Source organism: Engraulis encrasicolus, chromosome 2 (assembly GCF_034702125.1).
Source record: "Engraulis encrasicolus isolate BLACKSEA-1 chromosome 2, IST_EnEncr_1.0, whole genome shotgun sequence".
Classification (NCBI taxonomy): domain Eukaryota; kingdom Metazoa; phylum Chordata; class Actinopteri; order Clupeiformes; family Engraulidae; genus Engraulis; species Engraulis encrasicolus.
Window position 1 is genome coordinate 56,784,964 of NC_085858.1, and position 22,863 is coordinate 56,807,826.

The 22,863-nt window shown below is 42.7% G+C and overlaps 1 protein-coding gene and 1 long non-coding RNA gene across 2 annotated transcripts in view; both read right to left on the reverse strand.

Moving 5' to 3' along the window:
• The window catches only part of LOC134465220 (IgGFc-binding protein-like), a 66,170-nt gene that overhangs the window by 23,777 nt on the left and 19,530 nt on the right, over window positions 1-22,863 (reverse strand). The window contains exons 15-27 of the mRNA XM_063218769.1: window positions 22,546-22,742; window positions 22,242-22,451; window positions 21,950-22,138; window positions 21,553-21,842; window positions 21,110-21,378; window positions 20,868-20,981; window positions 20,247-20,431; window positions 19,569-19,729; window positions 18,445-18,690; window positions 18,144-18,306; window positions 17,699-17,801; window positions 17,286-17,397; window positions 938-1,411 (exon numbers count right to left, since the gene is read on the reverse strand). Of these exons, the coding sequence (XP_063074839.1) occupies window positions 938-1,411; window positions 17,286-17,397; window positions 17,699-17,801; window positions 18,144-18,306; window positions 18,445-18,690; window positions 19,569-19,729; window positions 20,247-20,431; window positions 20,868-20,981; window positions 21,110-21,378; window positions 21,553-21,842; window positions 21,950-22,138; window positions 22,242-22,451; window positions 22,546-22,742 (2,713 nt within the window). The remainder of the gene's footprint in view (window positions 1-937; window positions 1,412-17,285; window positions 17,398-17,698; window positions 17,802-18,143; window positions 18,307-18,444; window positions 18,691-19,568; window positions 19,730-20,246; window positions 20,432-20,867; window positions 20,982-21,109; window positions 21,379-21,552; window positions 21,843-21,949; window positions 22,139-22,241; window positions 22,452-22,545; window positions 22,743-22,863) is intronic.
• On the reverse strand, window positions 918-5,424 carry LOC134442595 (uncharacterized). The gene is made up of 4 exons (XR_010033404.1): window positions 5,361-5,424; window positions 2,856-2,983; window positions 2,637-2,663; window positions 918-1,480 (listed from the first exon to the last, which is right to left on the reverse strand). It is a non-coding gene; the product is annotated as an uncharacterized LOC134442595 (long non-coding RNA).

The following is a 22,863-nucleotide window of genomic DNA, read 5'->3' on the forward strand; positions in this document are numbered from 1 at the left end:
GTTCTGACCACCCAACTTCTGCACGCCATCACACTTTGGTTAAAAGTGTTGAGGAAAATACATCCAATACAGTGTACACCATTATATGCATGGCTGTGCACAGCACACGATCAACGTTAAACAGCGTACATTTTGTTTCGTACGGACGTTATTGGCGCGGACAGCGGGAACCATGACAACCAGTAAACAAAATCACCCAGAGCGAGTGGCGAGTAGGCGAGTGAGCAAGTAGCGAGTAAATAGCAGCGACGTGTGTGTACGGCCCTTTATCCTGCCGGATCCGGTGCATATCTATTAAATTTGATTGTGTATTGTTGTATCAAATCCCTCTTTGTTAGCCATTACGACCTTTGGTTACTTGAAAGGGGCTATATAAAACCAAGTTGTTATTATTATTATTAGACTATGAATAAAAATAGCATTGTGAAACGCTCCTGGTGTAATCTTTTGATAAGAAGGAGCTATGTTAAGTAATAATAGATAGGCTATTGTATCCTCAACCGAGAAACAAGTTAGTTATGAATCATAAGAGTGGATGTAGGGCTGCACGATATTAGAAAAATATGTGATACACAATAACATGACTGTATCGCGATATTGATATTACTCGATATATTTAATATATACATACTGTATATTTTCCCCTCTCTATTTCCCATTCTACACTTTATCATGTATGAAACAACTGAGAGCAATGTTTTATTCCCAACATTATTTTTATTCGGAAAAAACATGACTAATATACAGCATCAACTTAAAATGTCAACCTTTTTAATACCTTTTTTAACCTTTTCACCAAATTGGCTGTTATTAAAAATTAAAAAGTAGGTATCACGATATAACCAACTTTTACCATACGTGTATCACAAGCCGTGATATCGCGATATCGATACATTTTCGACATATCGTGCAGCCCTAATGTAGGTACAGTACGCACCTGGTGTTGTTGTTGGCTGTGTGGTGGTGGTGGTTGGTGGTGGTTCTGTAGTTGTTGGTGGGGTCATAGTGGATAAAGCTGGTGTAGTGGGGGTGGTTGTTGTTTGTATTCCTAGTGGGGTGTTTGGTGGATGGGTGGCTGGTGGTCCATGTGTGGCAGGTGGTGGTGTATTTGGTTGGTATGTTGCTGGTAGTGGGGTATTTGGTGGTGGTGTATTTGGTTGGTATGTTGCTGGTAGTGGGGTATTCGGTGGTGCATGTGTGGCTGGGGGTGGGGTATTTGGTGGTCCATGTGTGGCTGGGGGTGGGGTATTTGGTGGTGGCGTATTTGGTGGTCCATGTGTGACTGGGGGTGGGGTATTTGGCGGATGCGTGGCTGGTGGTGGGGTATTGGGTGGGTATGTGGTCGGTGGTGGGGTATTTGGTGGTCCATGGGTGGCTGGGGGTGGGGTATTTGGTGGATTGGTGGCTGGTGCTGGGGTTGGCGCCAAGGGTGTGTCAGTTGATGCCTCTTCAGTTGCTGGTGCAGTTGGCATTGGTGTTCCTGGTGAAAGAAATCAGTACAGTTTGTCATTAGAGGTTGCCATTAGCCCTCTTCAGATGATCAGACTCTTCTGTGCTACTGTAGCTCACTCTAGCCTGAGAGAAGTAGTGTTCAGGTCCTGGAGGCCAGGTGGTGGTGATGAAATAAACAAGATGGCGAGAGATGAGCAAGTTCTGCATGCCTGAGGTGAGTACCTCATGTGAAGGGAGAGACAGTGCCTTGCTCAGCCATGTGATCAAGTCATATGCTGTATGTTTCTTTTCTACATCTGTGTATCAAATGCGCTTTACAAAAAGACTTGCCTTGCCTATACATGTACAATATGTGGTTGCAAATGTATTCATTATTAGTCACAAACGCTTATGAGCTTCTTTCGATGGCTCTATCTTTCTCAATTTAAATGCCCACGACCACTTCCCTAGAAAATCTCCAGGAAGGCGTAATCTTATTAAGCTGGTATTGCAGTACAGAGTCCATCTGTCCTGTTTGAAAATGGGTTGTATCACTGGTTACCTCCCATTGGTCCGACAGCCCATTAGTCCGACCAGATATGTTTTACTACCAAACCTAAACAATTCTTAACCCTAACCGCCATTAACGGCATGTTCTGTCAGTATACAATTGTTTTAGCATCATAAGATTGTAAATATTCACTTTTAAGTTTACTGAAAAGTAAGAACTATGCCCAAACCAAAACGATTCCTAACCCTAACCGTCAGTAAAGTTATGTTTTTGTCTGACAAGACGTCCCCATGTGTAGCCTATCCTAGCCTAGTGTAGCTGCGTAATGCTCCTGTATAGCTTATTGTCTGACTTACAGGCTGTCTGACTAATGGGCTGTCTGACTAATGGGCCGACCCCTCTCACAAGTAACCCTGTGGGACTAACAGTCTGATCATTGGAACACAACATGGCCCCAGGATTTCGGGCAAGATGTAACATTGATGGTGCAGTATTTCTTATCAATGATTTATGTACAAACATATTTGTTTCATCCACTTGTCTGTTTGCTATCTGTATGTAGAAGAACACATTATTTACAAATACATTTAATCACATAATCACGGGTGATAGAGACATGTATCAAGGGATTTCCGGGTAGATTGTATTTCTTTGTCTGTTTTGCTAGAAAATAATATGGGAACTCATCGCCTACCTTGCCACTGTGCAGCAGACTGTTCACCTGTTTGACAAAAAAAAAGATCATCAACTATTAATACCAGTAGAGGGCACAAGCAGGCAAATATTTAACGTCATCCAGTGTGTTTGTTTGTGTGCGTGTGTGTCTGTGTGTGTGTGTGTGTGTGTGTGTGTGTGTGTATCTGGGTGTGCTTGTGTGTGGGAATCTGGCTTAACCAGTTTACGAAGATCTTACCCATCATCATCATCAGCGCAATGGCCAGCACACACAGAGACACGGGGGAGGTCATGGTGACTGCTGCACCAGATCTCTATCACAAGCAGGACTTGGGACACTCCTCAGCTCCTGATATCTACACAGCACTACACCATCACAGACACAAACATAGACATAGACACAGAACCATGCTCAGGTTAGCAGAACACAGACACAGAACCATGCTCAGGTTAGCAGAACACAGACACAGAACCATCATGCTCAGAGTAGCCAAACACAGACACAGAACCATCATGCTCAGAGTAGCCAAACACAGACACAGAACCATCATGCTCAGAGTAGCCAAACACAGACACAGAACCATCATGCTCAGAGTAGCCAAACACAGACACAGAACCATCATGCTCAGAGTAGCCAAACACAGACACAGAACCATGCTGAGGTTAGCCAGACACAACACTGTGGGCCGCTTGGAGCCGTTACAGTAGCCTACCGTTGCTTGGAGGATTTTATTAAATGTGTCCACTAGGGGTGGTACGGTTCACAAAATTCACTATTCGGTTCATATCGCGGTGTCAAGGTCACGGTTTTCGGTTCTCTACGGTTCTTTTTTTTTAGTTCATGATAAATGGTGCACTGGCTAATAGAATCAGACTTATCACTAAATATCGTACATATGGTTTGTATAGGCTTATAATGTGAAAATGGTGTGATTTTAATTGTGTCAATCTCTGATTTGGTCTTATATGCTAATGTTTTAATCAGAGAGACTGGATAAGATACTCCTAGAATCTCTGTTTTACATATTTTTCTGGGCTGTACATGAATTGCGGTTTGTGATGGATTGCACGGTTCGGTTCGGTATGTGTGTGAATTGTACGGTTTCGGTTTTCGGTGCGGTTTGTGCCATCCCTAGTGTCCACATGACCATCATTTAAAGACACCGGACAGTGACTGCCAGGGGCTAGCCTAGCCTGAGGGTTAAGTTAATCTTGTACATTGCATGGAATGGCAACATTTACGTTTTAATTGTATATGGTCCCTAATAAATTGAAATTGAATTGAATTGACATTATATTATACGATATTGTAATAAAATGTATATAGTTATTGTTCCGTGGTTGTTCACTCTTGTATTGCATTCAAGTTACATTTTGATCAAATGAAATAGCAACATAGAGACTGACTGTAAAAAGAAATGTAAAAAAAAAAAGCATTTCGCCAGTTACACTTAAAAGACATCATATTAGATCATACTAAAACAGTGGTTCTCAACCTTTTTTGAACAAACGCCCCATAGACCTCATCCTAAGCCTTCCAATGCCCCCTTGACCTCATCATAAGCCTGCCAACACCCCCCTTAGTATTAAACAAATGAAATTGACTAATGCCCCCAATGACAACTAAGCAACGCCTCTTCTCAACTGTATCCTTCTCAACGCCCTCCTAGGGCTCCCCAACGCCCCGTGAGGGTTGTACCACCCCCATTGAGAATCACTATACTAAAACAATGTTATCAATGTTATCAATTTTCAAGTCTGCCCAGTAAGTTAGTTCCCTCTATGAAAAATGGAGTAAAATATAAACTTTAATCAACAGCCCTAATACACCAAAGTATTATTTAACCAGAGCCCTAGACTCATTAACAGCTTCACCAAGCTGGCTGGATGCTGAACTCCTCTCCCACTCTCCCATCACTGGCAGCCTCACCCACCTGCCAACCAGGGAGCTGGGATACATACCAAATGCTAATCCTAAACAAAATAATGCTATAGCAATTTAGTTTGTGCCCTGAGCAAAACATTCCCTAACCTTAACCTGTCATTAAACACATATTTTTGAGAAATATCTTTTCCAGTTGGTTGATAGGCTATCAAATTCATATAATGAATGAAAGAATATGATCTGTGCCCAGACCAAAACAATCAGTAACCCTAAGCTGTCAGTAAGAAATGTTTTTTTGAGACAAAAAATATTTGAAATTAGAAAGATCCTGAGAAAACACAAGACTGTGGAAACATAGAACTGTGGGAGTACATAGAGAGTACTTCTGTGTGTCCATCACGGAGAACAATTCTGTGTCCAGGAGCACAGAATTTAGGCAAAATCCGTGCTCCTGGACACGGATGTCGACCAGGAGCCCGGAATTTTTGGAGATCATGTTGTTCCCTTACAGCGCAGCGGCCCAGTGTACATTGCACTCCAAACACAATTTTGTTGCCTTTTTTGACAATGACAATACAACTCTTCAATCTCTTGAATCTTCAAATATGCAAAGATGTGTAAAGTAGAAGTATTGTTACAGATGTAATTGCAACAATAATAGCATAACTTTGCATAGTTGCAACTAAGTAAAACACACACATACAGGCCTGCAGCCTACCTGTAAACCACCGCCAATGCCGTACTATTAAAGGATTTAAGAAACATGACCTGCAAGCCGGCATCCTTGACAGTATTCCTACCTCTACTGTCTGCATCTCTGCATATACTGTATGTCATTAAAAACCATGTTCATCTTACCAGTCGTCAGGCTGGGGTATCAGAGTGGTACAGTATCAGCGTTCTTGTCTCCTCTTCCTCCGGGGCTGGGGATCACCACTCTGGTGCCTCTTATATAGGACTTGGACGCCGTACACTGCAGGTGGAGCATCGCTTGGAAACTTACAAACCTGTTTTGTAGATTTACCAGAAAGCATGCTTGATGCATTGTGCCAGTTCTCGTAATCGCCTCTGAAATGTTCACGCCACTCATTTCCTTGATGGTGCAAAGATGTGATAAAGCAAAACACGCAAAGAAGACACTTAACCAACAACAGTTCCATTTCAAATACTGTACCATATTAGATTAAAAAAAAAAAAATCAAAAATGGTCCCAAATGACTCCAATTTCCTAAGCTGCCCATAATTGGTAAAAATCATGATATTTGCAAAATAACTAAAATTACTGTTTGCAGAATTGAACTGTGCACCCTCTAAATACTTCTAACAATTTCTGTCATGGTATGCCCCTACCTGTTCTTACTGCTAGACTTAGAGCTTGTCATGAATACATGTCAGTGTCGTAAATCTAAAACACACTACTTTTCCATTACAATGAGAATATAGCAAACACTTCCATTAGCTTTTTGCCTTAACTTTCAAGGTTATGAGGTACAATGTGAGGTGAAAACAAGCACCTTATAGTGTAGAGCAGTGATTCCCAACCTTTTTTGTCTTGCGTACCCCCTAAGCCTCTTAGTTGTGCCATGAGTACCCCCTAATTCATTTTCTCTGTCCTGATGTGGCTGCGTCATACATTTGTTATAATAATAACACTTTTCCAAGTACCCCCTGCAGTGTGCTCGCATACCCCTAGTGGTACACGTACCCCTGGTTGGGAACCACTGGTGTAGCGTACCGCTGCAGTGGAATAGAGACTTTGGTCTACTGTTGTACTTGGGCCTGGTGTGGAATAGAGACTTTGGTCTACTGTTGTACTTGGGCCTGGTGTCATCATTATCATGCCGCTATCCTGTTACCATAACTGCATCCCTCCTGGGCATCACTATCATGGGCAGGCATGGGGAAGCGGTTAGGCCGTAAGACTTGTAACCCAGAGGTTGACGGTTCGACTCCTGACCCGCCAGGTTGGTGGGGGGAGTAATTAATCATTGGTCTGAGCCCCCATCCTCCTCCATGACTGAGGTACCCTGAACATGGTACCCGTCCCGCTGCACTGCTCCCTTTTGGGCGCCATTTGGGGCAGCCACCTTGTATGGGTGAGGCATAAATACAATTTCATTGTGTGCAATGTGCAGTGCTGTGTCACAATGACAATGACAATGGAAGTTGGAGTTTCCCAGTTGGGCTTTCGCTCCATCATGCCGTTACCATGCTTTCATAACTGCAGTCCTCCTGCACAACTGGGCTTTGAACAATGACCTCCAGTATGTGTTGAAGGTCGTAGCCTCTTACTGCAGATGGAGTCTCCTGCAGGCCTATTCACTATTTGCTGAATATACTCAACTAGTCAAGTAGGTTTTATTGTCAATTTCTTTACATGCACTGGTCATACAAAGAATTTGAAATTACATTTCTTGCTTTCCCATACAGACATAGACTAATCTAGGTAAGGACATAGACAGTATAGACATAGACAGTACTTATACATGGACTTAAGACAGTATGGACATAGACAGTGCTCATACAGACATTTAAAGTGCAAGACTGGACAACAGAAGACTTGTAGAGGACATACATTAAGAGGTATTGTTGTGCTTTTGTGCTTTTCCTAAAAAAGTCCTTTATAGCGTTCTAGACATGGTAATAGTAGCATTTTGAAGAAAAATAAATATTAAAAAGGTTGTCAAGTACACCAGCAGCAGTGTGTGTGTGTGTGTGTGGTGTGTGTGTGTGTGTTGTTTGTGTGTGTGTGTGTGTGTGTGTGTGTGTGTGTGTGTGTGTGTGTGTGTGTGTGTGTGTGTGTGTGTGTGTGTGTGTGTGTGTATGTGTTTAGTGCAGGTGTGTGTGTGTGTGTGTGTGTGTGTGTGCGTCTGTGTGTGTGTTCGTGTGTCTGTGTGTGTGTGTGTGTCAGTGTGTTTATGTTTGGGTTTAGTGCAGAAAGTGCAGTGTGCTTGTGTGTGTGTGTGTGTGTGTGTGTGTGTGTGTGTGTGTGTGTGTGTGTGTGTGTGTGTGTGTGTGTGTGTGTGTGTGTGTGTGTGTGTGCATGTTTTGAGTTAGTGCAGGTTGAAAGTTCAGTCACAAGTATAGTAGTGCAGGTGGAATGTTCAGTCGCAGATATGGTGGTGGGGGAGGTGGGGGGGGGGGGGGGGGGGGGGGGGGGGTTGTCAGTGGCCTTGCTGGCTAGAGGCTGACAGTGGAGGGAGAGTGGGTTGAGTGTTCAGCATCTTGATCGCTTGGTGCATTGTGCTGCTCGCCAGCCTGGTGGTACGGGAACGGAGGCGCCTGTACCTCTTTCCAGAGGGCAGGAGGCTGAACAGTTTGTGTGCAGGGTGGCTTGTGTCTTTGATGATCATCAGTGCTTTCCGGGTGAGGCGTGTGGTGTAAATGTCCTGCAGGGAGGGGAGTGGTACTCCAATGATCTTCTTCGCTGTGTTCACAACACGCTGGAGTGTCTTCCTGTTTTTCTCCGTGCAGCTTCCTCCCCACACTGTGATGCAGTTGGACACGACGCTCTCTATGGTTCCTCTGTAGAATGTTGTCATGATGGAGGGTGTAGCACTTGCCTTCTTTAGTTTGCGCAGGAAGTAGAGACGCTGATGGGCCTTCTTCGCCAGTGATGTAGTGTTGGTGGTCCAAGAGAGGTCGTCGCTGATGTGCACTCCAAGGAACTTGGTGCTGCTCAGTGGTGGCAGTTGTTTTTGGACCCTTTGGAAGTTGACAACAATCTCCTTGGTCTTGTTGACATTCAGCAGGAGGTTGTTGTCTTTGCACCATCTGGCCAGCAGGTCTACCTCATAACAACATTGCTATGACATTACAGAGAGCCTCATGTAACAGATCAAGACATAGCCATTACAATTTTGGTGACAGTAAGGTTATAACATAGGCTCTGGTGACAGTAAGATTATACCATAGGCTCTGGTGACAGTAAGGTTATAACGTAGGCTCTGGTGACAGTAAGGTTATGACATAGGCTCTGGTGACAGTAAGGTTATAGCAAAGGCTCTGGTGACAGTAAGATTATAACATAGGCTCTGTGCTAAGGGGTTAAACAGGTTCAGTGTGTTGAGGTGTTACAGCAGACCTGGTGAGGTTATAATTTCCTCGAGTAAGAAATCAAGAAGTCTTGACAGCATCAAATGACAGCACAGGATATCTACAGTGGTGCTCATATGTTTACATACCCCAGCAGAATATACGCTTTCTCTGCGATTTCTCACAAAATATGAAAGATTACACAAAACCTTTTTTTTTACTCATTGCTAGTGACTGGCTTAAGACATTTATTAGAAATATTCTGTGTTTACTCTTTCAAAAGCATGATCACAACCCAAACTACCCAAATGACCCTGTTCAAAAGTTTACATACCCTAGTTTCTGATGCTGAATATGGCCCTGTTTAACATCAAGGACCGCTCTAAATTGTTTGTGGTAGTTGTGGATAAGGTTCTTAATTTTCTCAGATGACAAAACAGCACATTCTTCCTGGCAGAATGGTTGTTTCCTATAATATCTTTGGGTGTCTTGCTGGAACCTCACATTTGAGGTTTCCCCTGAGTGGCTCAATTATGTTGAGATCAGGAGAGTGAGATGGCCGCTCAAAAACCTTCATTTTATTCTTTCTGAAGCTAATGACGGGTTGATTTGGCTTTCTGTGTCGAAATATTGTCATGTTGGCACTGTTGGAATTTCAATTCAGAAATGCAATGTGAGGGTGTTTGGTTGGAATCAAGCCATTGGGCAAGGGAATCATTGCATTGCAATGCTCATCGCAAGGGAAATTGTTCAGGAGGCATAGGACAACCAAAAAATAACTTCAGGTGAAATATAGGACAACATGAAAAAATGTTTTAAACTGTACAGCAAAGAGGCACTTGAGGAAAGATGGGGGTTGGGGGTTGCCAGGAGAAAGCCATTACTACAAAAATGCAAACATGTTATTTTGCATATGATACACCAAATAGCATAGTGAGAAGCATCAGAATGCCTGTGACAAAGTCATTTGGAAAAATTAGATCAATATGGAACTTTTTTCAGCCACTATTAACAGTACCATTTGGAGAACAGTCAACGGAGCCTATGATGAAAGTTACACCATCCCTTCTGTGAAACATGGTCATGGACCACTGATGTCATGGGGACATTTGAGTTACAAATGCACAATACTTTTGGTCCATACTCGCAGAATGATGAATACATTGCCCTGTGAAAAATACTGGAGGAAACTTGACACACATCAGCCTTGAAACTGCACATGGTCCATTGTTTGGACATGCCAACATGACAATATTTCAACAAAGAAAGCCAAATCAACCCGTTATTAGCTTCAGAAAGAATAAACCGACCGTCTCACTCTCCTAATCTCAACATCATTGAGCCATTCAGGGGAAACCTCAAATGTGAGGTTCCAGCAAGACACCCAAAAATATTATAGGAAACAACCATTCTGCCAGGAAGAATGTGCTGTTTTGTCATCTGAGAAAATAAAGAGCCTTATCCACAACTACCACAAACAAGTTAGAGCGGTCCCTGATGTTAAACAGGGCCATATTCAGCATCAGAAACTAGGGTATGTAAACTTTTGAACAGGGTCATTTTGGTAGTTTGGGTTGTGATCATGCTTTTGAAAGAGTAAACACGGAAGATTGCTAATACATATATTGAGCCAGTCACTAGCAATGAGTGAAAAAAAAGGTTTTGTGAAATCTTTTATATTTTGTGAGAAATTGCCAAGAAAGCGTATATTCTGCTGGGGTATGTAAACATATGAGCACCACTGTACGTTTCCTGATTATCATCGACTTTCAAATCTCTTCAAGACTTGGTCTGACCAAAAGCATGACAATTAACATTTCCCAAGCAAACCAACTCCCTTGGTTTGCTAATGGTTGTTCGCTTCGCGACAAAGTGGGAGGAGTTTCCGATGTTTCCGGAGCTCAGACGCGATATTTGTATTGCTCTTGGCCTGACTTGAAGCAGCGCTGAAGGTGTTGCGTGACTAGGAGGGCACGACGTGGCTAATGTACATGTGCGTGCCCCCCCTCCCCCACCTTATTTAGCCATGATGATATACTATATATTGTAGTTGCACTGGCTCTGACCATCATGCTTTACAACAGGGGTTCTTAACCTGGGGTGCGGGCATCCCCTGGGGGTGTGCCAGAAATTTCAGAGTGATTGTGGAATTTTGTTTGTGTTGCGGTTGTGACCAAAATTCTGCTTCCAAATATTATAATTAGGCCAAATTAAGACCAAATTTCAACATGTTTTCGTCCCCATGTAAATTCATGAAAGTATTGATTAATGTAAGAATCATTGTAATTAATAGCTTAAATCATTTTTTTGGTGCTTATACACATGTAGACATTTGGGATGGGGGTGCGCGGCTTGTCTTGGGAACAGATAAGGGGCTGCGTTCAGAAAAAAGGTTAAAGGGACACTGTGCAGGAGATGGTCAAAAAAGGTACTGCAACTATGCTGCTCATTGAAACTGGGTTGCCCATTGCCACATTTGTTGATCTTTACATTAACGTTTACTAAGTAATAAACAAATATTTTCTAGTGTGGTCCAAGTACAGTCATTTTTGCAGCTAAAAATGGCTATTTTTGGAAATTCAAAATGGCGGACCATGGAGAAGATCCCATAGAGGTAGAAAATAACACTAGAGAGGACCCCGCCCCCCTTTTACGGCAATCTGTAGCGGCCATTATCTGTAGGTAGATCAGAGAAATGGAAATTAACGGAGAACGAGGCTCACCTCTGTCAAAAATGGCTTAATCATGTGAAAATGTCCATCAACACACTATACAAGGACAATAGTTGAAGTGTGTTGCTAACTATGTTCATAAAATATATTATTTGATTTTTAAATGTATTTTATCGACTCATGATTTCAGTAGTTGTAGCCTGACATTTCAAATCTGGTCTTTGATTAAAGTGTTACTTTATATTTACACAGTTTTAGTTAATTTCTTGACAGGTGTGGACGTGATCTCCATTGACTTGCATTGCCTGAAAGTACCTACATGTACACTACCTACGGAAGTTGGGAAGCTCCAGCTGCCATTTCCCAGTGCTGTCGCAAATTGCTGTGTCCTCTCTAGTGTTATTTTCTACCTCTATGGAAGATCCCCTTTTTCATGTATGAAAAGTGATTTTTTTTCAGTCATAATGAATACTTACAATTTCATGGTGGTGGTAAGTATTCATGAAAAAGGTAACATTAATGAATGAGCAGCATGAATTCTGGAAATAAACAACTAAAAATCTCACACAGTATCCCTTTAAGAACCATCATGCTTTAGAAAACACAAAGCACAAACCACTCTCTGCAGTCCCTCACACCCCCGCTGTCACTACAGTCACATGACACACCATGACACACCATGAGCAGCCAATACCACCCCACCCCCCACCCCACTCTCCAAGCCATGCAGGCACACTGACACACACACACACACACGTGCACACACACGCACACATGCACACACAGAGACACACAGAGTCCTGCAGCCTAAACTACCACTTGTACTATGTAGTATTAAAGGATTAGGAAACATGACCTGCTCGCCTGCACTACCCACAACAGTGCCAGCAACACTACATGCCATCATTTGTGACTTAGTTTGTATTAGTGGAGGAATCATGTCAATTCAGTTCTCACAACTCACACACACAAAGTATGTAAGTAATGTCATTAATGTTTTTTTAGTAGCAGACGTCGGTGTGGTACAACCACAGTTTATGCCACTATTTTAAGGATTAAATCTTTCTTTTTCTTACTGGATTATCTAATTAGCATATCCATTGCATGTATATTGATTACCAATATTGTTAATTAAGTTATGGGCATTAGCTGTGGTTGTATCACCTGGCGTCTGTGCAAAGTGGACTGGTTGTAATTATGCTTCAACGTTTACATAATCTTGTAAAATGTTGACTATAGACCCCTTGCACCTCCCTTGACAACCGTCGTCAGGACGAACTCAGAGGACAATCGCGCTCCGAACTCAGTGCGCAGCCCGTTGGAATAGCCAGATTACTGCAGATCAGTGGTCGGCAATTTCGTTTGTATACGGACCAATTCCCGCCCTCAGAATTAAAATAATCAGATTCTAGAAAACAAACAATATCTGAATTTGACAGTACCGATATTTCTAGACTTCCGTTTTGCTTCAAACTTTCTCGCCAAAGGACCACTGAATTGACGCGCTCGAGCTGTAGGCACTGCAAATCCATCTCGCTTGCTTTGTTAGACCCGTTTCAATGCTGTCTTATTTGTTTGGTGAAATGTCAAGATAATGTTACAAATATGTTCATATTAATATCCTAGCCATAAAAATAAGGATGGCGATTAGAAATAGCCTCTGCAGACTCCAGATTTTGCAGTGGTGGCGCCAACTGAAAAATGAGATCATGCTGGGAAAAAGAGGCTATAGCCTATCCACGCGTAAAATAAAGAATGCGCAACGTTTACGCCTCAATATTTGAATCTATACAAGGTCAGATTAAGAGTAGTCTACAGTGTGGAGTCAATGGCCAGTCTGTTGTGCATAGACTACAAGTGTCAGATTTTAGATGGGCTTTTGGTGTGAATACCCCCTTGATACAAAAGGATCTCGGCAATCTCAGTTAAAACCATGGAGGTCCTTTTCGATCGTTTGCGTTTCTTCCAACACCACCGTGTTTTAGCCTATATGCTTTCTGTGAGACATTTGCCAAGTTGGAATGGCGCAGCGAAAAGTTGCCTTCAAACAAACAGCAGGCGCTGACAGCGTCTAGTCTATATCAATGGTCCCATTGCCACTGAAGACACACAAAGGCTGAGCGCGCCCCCTGATAAACTTGATGGCTTTGTGATCAAACCGTCTCACTCGCTGCACAACTTTGATTAATCTTACATTTAGTAGGGCTGGGAACCGATCCAAATTTCCTGGATCGATTCGATTCCGATCCAGAAGGTCACGATCTAATTCGATCCACGATCCGATTCGATTCAATATCGATCTTCTGTATTGCTGGGTTGTCACTTTAAACCATTTATACCTAAAATTCTAAGACCGGCTTTAAAAACCTAAATATCTCAACCTTTGATACACACACAAACATGAAATACCCTGGTATGAGAGAAAGAAGTGGGAAACTTGGCATGAGAGAGAAAGGTGGGCATTACACCGAAACTATATACTTGAACAGGCTGTGTGTATTTGTGCATGTAGTGTACATGAATGTGGAAGAAAGCTACAGGATGTGGTTGAGAAAATAGCACCTATAAATCATCTGCAAAAAAATCGATCCACTAAGTTGTGAATCGATATCACACTTTTCGAACGTGAATCGATATTGGATCGCGATTCGATCTTTTGAACCCAGCCCTAACATTTAGTATGTGGAATATAATGAATTTGACCAGCATTGATGACCACCTTGTTGCTGTTGGAACAGGGGGCACCCTCTTTCCCCTGGCTTATTGAGCATCCCCTCTGGCCGTTATAATTGCTATTGCGCATGCATAGCCTATATTTTGCCATTACGATATTATCATTGCTTCTTTGGTTAGCAGCCAAATTGATCGTCACCATTCACGTTTTATTCATCAGATGTTCATGGACACACCTTGAGTGGACAATGATGATTTGTTTGATGGGTAAATGTAGAGATGGTGTCCGCGCCTTTGTCTTACTTGAGAGTTTTCGCTCGGTGCGTAATTCCAAACCAAAAATGCAGTGTGAAGATAAAGGAGTCGCACAGGAGCTTGATGCTGTTCAGTGAAACTGTATTAAAAGCTGAAAATAAAGAGAAGCCAAAACAAAAAGTGGGATGAAAAGGTTTCGGGTCTAGCCCGTCAGTGTTCCCATGTTTGACGGATAGGCTGTACAGTCGGAGAACAACTCCCCGTGACCTGCGCTGACATGCATCGCGTGTTGTTTTTAGTAAAATAAAGTGTCCTAGTAAGGATTTTTTGTTTGCATAAAATTTAATGTCTTGTGTGCTGATGCTCAAGCAAATAGGCTATATGCCTATGACTACCGTGCGTTTTCCAACAGCAAATCACCACGCATTATGCACAGTCGCTTTGGGCAGTCCTCACGCTGTCTATTCTGTTAGCCTACCATTGGCTCCTAGCTCCACTCTACTCTGACTACACCCTGTCTAAATAATCGTAAGGCATAGGCCTAAACGTTGCACATTGTTTATTTTACGTGTAGGCTATATCTTTTTTTTTCCCTGCCAGCATCCGCATGATCTCATTCCCCAGTTGGCGCCACCATTGCAAAATAGGCTAGTGGTCCGTGGATTAGACTATGTCTAAACATCAATCAACATTTTAGCAGCCTACCGTAGCCTATTTGAGACATTTTCGTGACATTTCACAAAAAAGACACACACGTGTAGGCTACATTTCACGCCTCGCCTAACAAAGCAAGCGACATGAATTTGCAGTGCCTGTAGCTCCAGCGCGTCATTTCATTTGGTGAGAAAGTTTGAAACGCACCGTTATAATGGAAGCTTACAGAAGAATACCGGTCTATATTTGTAACATTATCTTGACATTTCACCAAAAAAATACACGGGTCTAACAAAGCAAGCGAGATGCATTTGCAGTGCCTACAGCTCGAGTCAATTCAGTTCAGTGGTCCTTTGGCGAGAAAGTTTGAAGCACAAAAGAAGTCTGCAGAGGAATATCGGTACTGTCAACTTCATATACTGTTTTTTTCTAGAATCTGATTATTTTAATTCTGAGGGCGGGAATTGGTCCGTATACAAACGAAATTGCCGACCACTGATCTGCAGTAATCTGGCTATTCCACGGGCTGCGCACTGAGTTCGGAGCGCGATTGTCCTCTGAGTTCGTTCTGACGACGGTTGTCAAGGGAGGTGCAAGGGGTCTATACATGGGTTCTGAGTGTTTATCAACACGATGTTATGAGGAGGGGCAAGACACTGGCAGCCAACCACATGAGCTAATTTTTTGACCGACAGCGGTTTCCAACAATCAGAGGTTGAGTTGTGCGCAGCTAGTTTCGCGCAGTAACAATTTAGAACCCATGTATACAGTAGTTGCATTTTTTGAAATACAAACATTGGAATATATAGGCCAAACATCAGCACACACATACAACACGTTTTGCATATAAATGTACATGTATGACAAATCTGAACATCCTCCTTGAGAGTTCAATTTTTTTTTCTTTCTGCTATCTGTTGATCTGTAGTTATCTGTTTTCTATTGCTGCATGTGTTGACTTCTTTGAAGTGGTGAGCATGTGGTGTAGAGGAATCTGGGCCTAGTCCAAGGCAGGTGCACACAGGTGTATACAGGTGCTGCAGCTAGACAGGTGCTTCCCGATAGTGATAACCAAAGAAGGTAGAACTACACACAGAAGAACAATCTCTCGGGGGTAAATGCATTGGCCACGGTGTAGTATAATCTGGGCCTAGTCCAAGGCAGGTGCACACAGGTGCTGCAGCTAGACAGGTGCTTCCCGATAACTCACCACCACAAAGACTGATAATCTTTCCCTGCAGTCAGGGAACTGCCCTGACCTGATACCGTGCCAACAGCAAAACAACAAAAACATTGTACACATTGCACACTAAGAGAGCAGCTTTATTTTTTCATAGCCAAATACCAGAATAACACAAGAATAATATGTTGGTTTTTGATTCATGATTTATTTTTGGTTTATCTCAAACATTACACCACACTTATTTCAGTTAGCAGTAAAGAATATTCCCCAACATTCTACCACAGAAATAGCCATACAAATTTGACCAAAGATTGTTAGCTTTCCCAGAGACAAATATGTGTACTGTATAGATGAAAGCATTGTAAGAAGTAATAAAGAAATAAAACAAAGCAAATACAACTCTACACTGTTATAACAAATGTTTACAAAATGTTTATGTTAGATTTTCTGATGAGACGTTTTTTCCTCATGATGGTTGTTCGGGTATGCCAGCCAAAAGTTACTTGTGAGGAATTCTGACAGCTAGGGTTGCCACCGTTCAGAAATGAAAATAAGGGACACTTGATTGTCGCCGGGGGGTTAGGGGTCCTCCCCCAGAAAAAAAATGTATTTTTTAGATGCAATTTCCTGCATTTTAACCAAATTGTGGCCCGTTTCAGCCTTAGCTATTCATGAAAATAAGGAACTTTAAGGGAAAATGAGGAAAAAGTAAGGGACTTAGCTTCCAAATACAGTAGGGACGATTCTGTATTCCAAGGGACGGGTGGCAACCCTACTGACAGCTTATCACAGAGGTGGTCAAGAGAGTCAGCGGTCACTTGCTAATGACTCATTTAAGCCTTAACTAACTCGGGAGGGTAATTAATTAACTTTATTTATCCTACCTTGTAGCCCTTTCTAAGGTAAGCTACAGGAATTGATTACTTTATTAAGTTGCTCCTGATTTTCATGGTTGGTTATGAGTACAAGGCTATAAATTAACTTTCATCCCTAGCCAAGTTGGTGAGTAGCATTTGGCCGGTTAGCGGGTGTTAATTTAGGGCTAGTATTTGTCTTTTAAACACGTCTTTTCTATTCTGTACATTCTACTCTGTTCCTTAAAAGCACAGTCAGATAAAATATTGTATGACTGCTGTTGTGATGTGAAATTCTACGATCCAGTCCTGATCATGGTCATGAATCCACATTAGCCAATGCTAAAAAAGAGACTGATCATGTATTTTGCCTGTATTCCTAGCTGTGTGTGTGTGCTAGCACGCTAGTGTGTGCATGTGTGTGTTTGTGTAAGGTGTCTTCTGGTAGATGAGTTACATGAGGAGAGTCTTTAGACTCAGGACATACAGGAACAGCACCATGAGAGATGGAGTCAGACCCGGGGCCTTAGACGCCCTGACAAGTCGGGGAGAAGACATAGCATTCCGATCTGAAAAAAAAAACATGATTTAAAGGATGAAATGACGGGTGGAAAAATGTAAAATTATGCAAAACATTTCATGCCAGAGACCCACTGAAAAGAAATATTCAGTGTGAAAACATGTCGGGGAGTGAAAATCATACCTGATAAAAAATGTACACAATTTAAATCTGTACTTTTTTAAAAGCAAGATTTCTAGGGATATGGATTCTCTCACCGTTCTAGAAATCATACATTAAATAGAAGCTAAAGGTGTATTTTCAGTAAATACAGTAAGCAATGTTAAAATATATTAATTAAACAATGTTACCTGCTGTGTCACTGCCCCAAACCAGCGGCCCCAGTGAGATGGCAGCACTGTCATGGAAATCAACAGAACGCCGCTGCCTCACGGGGTAACCCGGGTAACAGTGCTGTAAACAGGAAACTGTATTTATTGACAGTCTCTGTGTAAACAGCCTCCTACAATAATAATCTCGTCATCAGTCATAACTACATTCAGGAAAGCTGCATTTTTTTTCTTTAACCTCAGCTGTCTTAAAAATGATATGCTGAATTTACAAGTGTGTCGTCATTATTTGCCAGCCCACATGACCATGTGTTTCCTGAAGACATACCATACATTCATAACTTCACAAAATATTTTGGGCCAGAACCACCTCTCTAACTGTCCTGTCCTGTCTTCGAAGACTACAATAAACCAGAGCCTAATATCCCCCCACTAGTCAAGTTTTCTACTGAAGTTCAGGACTCACAGGTGTGCAGTCGTTGTTTGCCACCAAGCACAGGTGGATACTGCAGTGCAGGTAGACCTTGGAGGAATCAGCTGTGAAGGTGAACATCCTGAAGGAGAAACGACCTGCTGTGCTGACCCCATTCTGAAGCAGCTCCACTGTGTTGTCATTCGGGTTGGGACACCTAGTAGACACATGCAGTACAAACACAGTTAGCTGGTGGCAACAGCAAGGCTTCAGGAGCCAATGTTGACATGGGGTGGAGAGGAGTGAATTGAGTATCTATATTCATGACTTTAAGGAGGTCCTCTCTCTCTCTTACTCATTCTTGACCAGGTCCCAACGGATGTGGTAGTTCGGTTGATTGACAGGAGTTGCCCAGCAGGAGTCAACCACCGTGGCGATCTGGCGACTGTCCACCCCTTCCACCCGCACCTCCACATAGAGCCTCTGGTCCACCACCACATTCACCCTCCCTGAGTAGGCATGGGAGAAGCCGGCATCCACAAAGGGAATCATGCGCACTCGGTAGGTTCCTGCCCCTCCTGGCAACGTCTTGGTCACAACACTGCAAAAGATAAAAAACGACTTTTATATTAACTAATAGAAATAGATAGATAGCTGAAAGCTGTGTAGTTGAAATGTTGATTGGTCTTGTAAATGGAAATATACGGTGAGAATTGGACTGCTTTTTTAGGTGTATGCAAGCTGTAGAAGACTCTATGTCAGTGGTTGGAAACCATTTAGCTTGTTTGTGCGTTTGAACAAACATTTTGTGTTTGTGAGGATTGATTGCACTGCTTTTTAGTAGTTAGTTTAGTTGGCTTTTTCGTGCGTTTGCATTCAACTGTTGCTTTACCCTAAATACTGCAAGGTAAGGCAAATGTATGGAGCACTTTATATGAAGTGAAAACGTAATGATCTTAAACAAGGTCCACAGGCCTTTAAAAGAGCAAACCGGTTTCTGACAGACAGCCAACAGATAGACTGGCTGAATACTTGCAGCCAACAGATAGACTGGCTGAAGTCTTGCAAGTAGAGTTTGGCTGTCTGTCAGAAACCGGTTTGGTCTTAGAGTCACTGCATGTGAAAAAGCACAGTCCACACATTCCATCACAGAATAGTTATGACAGTCAGTAAGGACACTTTAAGTTAAGTTAGGCTAACCGGTCAATTATTTTTTGACTACTTTATCTAGAAGGTACAGAATTACGCATAAATTCAAAACTCAAAAAAGAGTAGTAATTACAATGTAAAAAGCACAGAGAAACTAGGCCTGTCGTCTCTGACTGCTAAAGGTATATCCCCAAAACGTGATGCTTCCAGCCCCGGCGCTCCACGTTTCAGGGATATAAATAGTGAAAAGAATAACCTGACAATGTCTTAAAAATGTGCCTAATTTCAAGTATAAAATGATAAAAAGACAATGAAATAGTGAAAGGCCACCTCTCCAGAGGGTTGATGTCCACGTTCATGGAGAGGGTCTGAGTGAGGGCGTAGGCACAGCTGAAATTCAGTTTGATCTGTCTCTCTCTGCTGATGGGGCCACTGGCAGAGTTGGACTCCCCCTGGACCGAGTTCTCATAGATGAAGTGAGTGCTGTTGCTCTGTTGGACAGCATGCAGAAGAGATAGGGACAGAGGTCTAAAGTGAAGTGAAAGTGAAAGCCCAACTTGGAAATTCCAACTCCCATTGTCATTGTGACACAGCACACAAGTGAACACTGCATACAAAGAAATTGCATTTATGATGGGGAGAGCACTGATTAATTACTCCCCACCCCCCCAACCTCGTGGGTCAGGAGTTGAACCGTCAACTTTTGGGCTACAAGTCTGACACCCTAACCACGACTGCCCTAAATATTCGATCAAAATCCATAGGCAAACTCGCTAAATGCTCATACCTCAATAAATGATCAGTGAACAGTGGTGGATATTACTTTTCTTCAACTTTCTTTGTAAAAATGTTAGACATATAAAAATGGCTATTTTCTTGTTCTGTTGTACATCATTTGCAATACCAAAGTAAAAGGGTCTTGTTTTTAATTCTTGTTGAATCAATTATTAGATTTATAAAAAAGACTTAGGTTTAGAGAGCTCCTAGATGTAGGAAAAACATTTGTACCCTCAGAGACGTGCCACAGATGTGGTCGTCATTGTTGAAGAAGAACTCCAGTCGGCCATCTTGGAGTGTGCCATTGCAGCTGGGGTCGTTGAGGTGGAGGGTGTCTGCTGAGAAGCCGGCCTCAAACAGCTGGCAGCGAGACAGAGACATGGTTCCTGTGCTGCTGGAACACTGCTCCATAGAGTCTGGCAAGGGGAAAGATCACTGTGTGTTAGGGAATCAAACTTTAATCGATCAAAAAACATTAATCGCAATTAATCGCCAATTCAACTGACAAGAGACCCAGGTGAAATGGGCATGAGAAGAGTGTGCGTGAAGAGGGATGTGAATAGTGGGAATATTTAAATCACCCTTGGTCTAAAGAATTTAAATGGAATTCATTTAAATGTAGCATTTTATCTCACTTTTTAATATACATTTTTAGATTTAGTAGGTTGTTTTCGAGAAACATGGAGATTTCGGGGGAAAAACGCAGCTTATCAATTAATCGTAAGTCGATCGATAAGGCAATCAACTAACGATTAATGAATTAATTGATAATTTGCATCCCTACTGTGTGTCAGTGGCAGACTTGATAAATTGAAAGTATTGGATGTGCATGGACATATTCCTGGATCTCACCAAAAGACTGAGGTCTGGCATGGTCCTCATTGCAGAAGCAGCCGTAGACTCCATCTTTCTGACCACACCACTCATCCTCAGTACAGTCCAGATCCTCACAGGGGTCAGCTGCAGCTACCAAGTCAAATGGCACATTCACAGTCATTTACAAAAAAAAACCCTTTAGTAAACAAAACTAGAGCACAACAATCCCAAGCTGAGCTATACTGTATTGGTAGACAGAAATGTCCAGCTTTACTCACAGCAGTGAAGTGCAGAGCGCCATTCTGGGGTTTGCAGCCCCAGCACACTGCAGGCTGTCTCATAAGCCTCCACTGCTGAGCACAGCATGCCATTGGCTGGTGTGTAGGCACAGAGATCATACACACAGGAAGTGACGTAGGCCTGAGGGTCAACATGCAGGTGGCACGGCTGGAATGGCCCGCTGCTGTTGCTGATGATGCTGCAGAGCTCTGTGTATTCTTCTCTGAAGAGACACACGCCATCACCGATCCGGTCACTGGCACCACATCTATGGAGGATCGGGAAGAAGGCAGGACATGCAAGGATAATAAGGAGATATTGAAAGAAATTAGGCATTTGTATGTTTTATTTTAAAGGTGCATAACTTGATTGATTAGCTATTAGATTAGATTACCAGTCACAACAGTAGCATCTGTCCATGGTAAAACATCTCCTAACTCACCCCGGACTGCTGACATCTGATTTCCAACTCTGACCAAACTGTGTGTCAGTCTGCGCCAGACTGCCGTTGGGGAGGGCCTTGTCGTCTGCTGGGTTGCCATTGTGATTCCCACACATCCCACACACTGATTGGTGGAAACCAGGGTTGAGTCTGACCAGGAGTCTACTGCGCCCATCAAACTGCACCACCAGCTCTCCTGAGGCGTTCACCACCACAAATCCAGAGTCTCGTGTCAACTGTGCAAGGGAGCCAATCTGAATGCTGTTCGCATTGTTCTCATGGCCATCAACCTGAAAGCATATCAGGACCCAAATGAATCAAATTGCATAGAGTTGACTCTGAAAACACACTTTAGTAAGTATGTTGTATATGTGTATATAACAGCAAAGGGCAGCACCTTGACTCTCCTGTTCTGGCCAATGGTGATGTGCCTTTGCACTCCTCCTCTAGAGAGCCACATGTCCACAGTGGACACAAATGACACAACCAGGTTGCCACGGTGACTGTTGGCTGCTACTACGCGGAAGGCCAAGGCATCCTGACTGATGTTGCCACAGGTGTGACTTATCTCATAGGAACAGGTGCCCTGTGGATGGAAACACACCAGGATTTGTATGTGGCAAGTAAACATGAAATATAAAGATATACGTATTTGGAAGGAGTCCTCTTGGCATTGCTTGTTTTCCTACCTGATAGTGTGTCACAGCTCCATCAAATGTGATGTAGTGAGGGTCTCCCCAGACGGTGCAGGTTGACAGCTGACCATAACAACCACGTCGACCATCTTTGACAGAGCACTCCTGAGTAGGGGGGCAAGAGGACTGGGAACAACGGAGGTCGTTTTGAGCAAAACATTCACAGTGATGGGAGCAGTCTTGGGTCCAGAAGGTTTCGCCAATCTGTCAAACACAAGGAACACTGACATTTTAAACTTCCTCAAATATGGTGTGCACATGGAATCATGACATGAACAAATGAGGAAGTACACTTCACCTCGAAGTAGAGACCATCATACAGACAGCCACACTGCTCCACTGGAACACAACGCCCCCCACTCCTCACAAACCCTTCATCACAGAAGCAGCCTTCAGCACAGGTTCTGTCACAGCTGGCATCAATGCTGCTAGCACAGGTGTGGCCACACTCAGTGCCACACAGGTCATAGTGGCTGTTCTCTGGGCACTCCATTTCTGTGTGAATGGTAAATTGAAATTGTGTTTTAGACGTACAAATAGTACAAACATACTCATATTATACTAAAGACTACAAATACTATATGTTACATAGTATATTGAGGATTTTAGCTCCCAT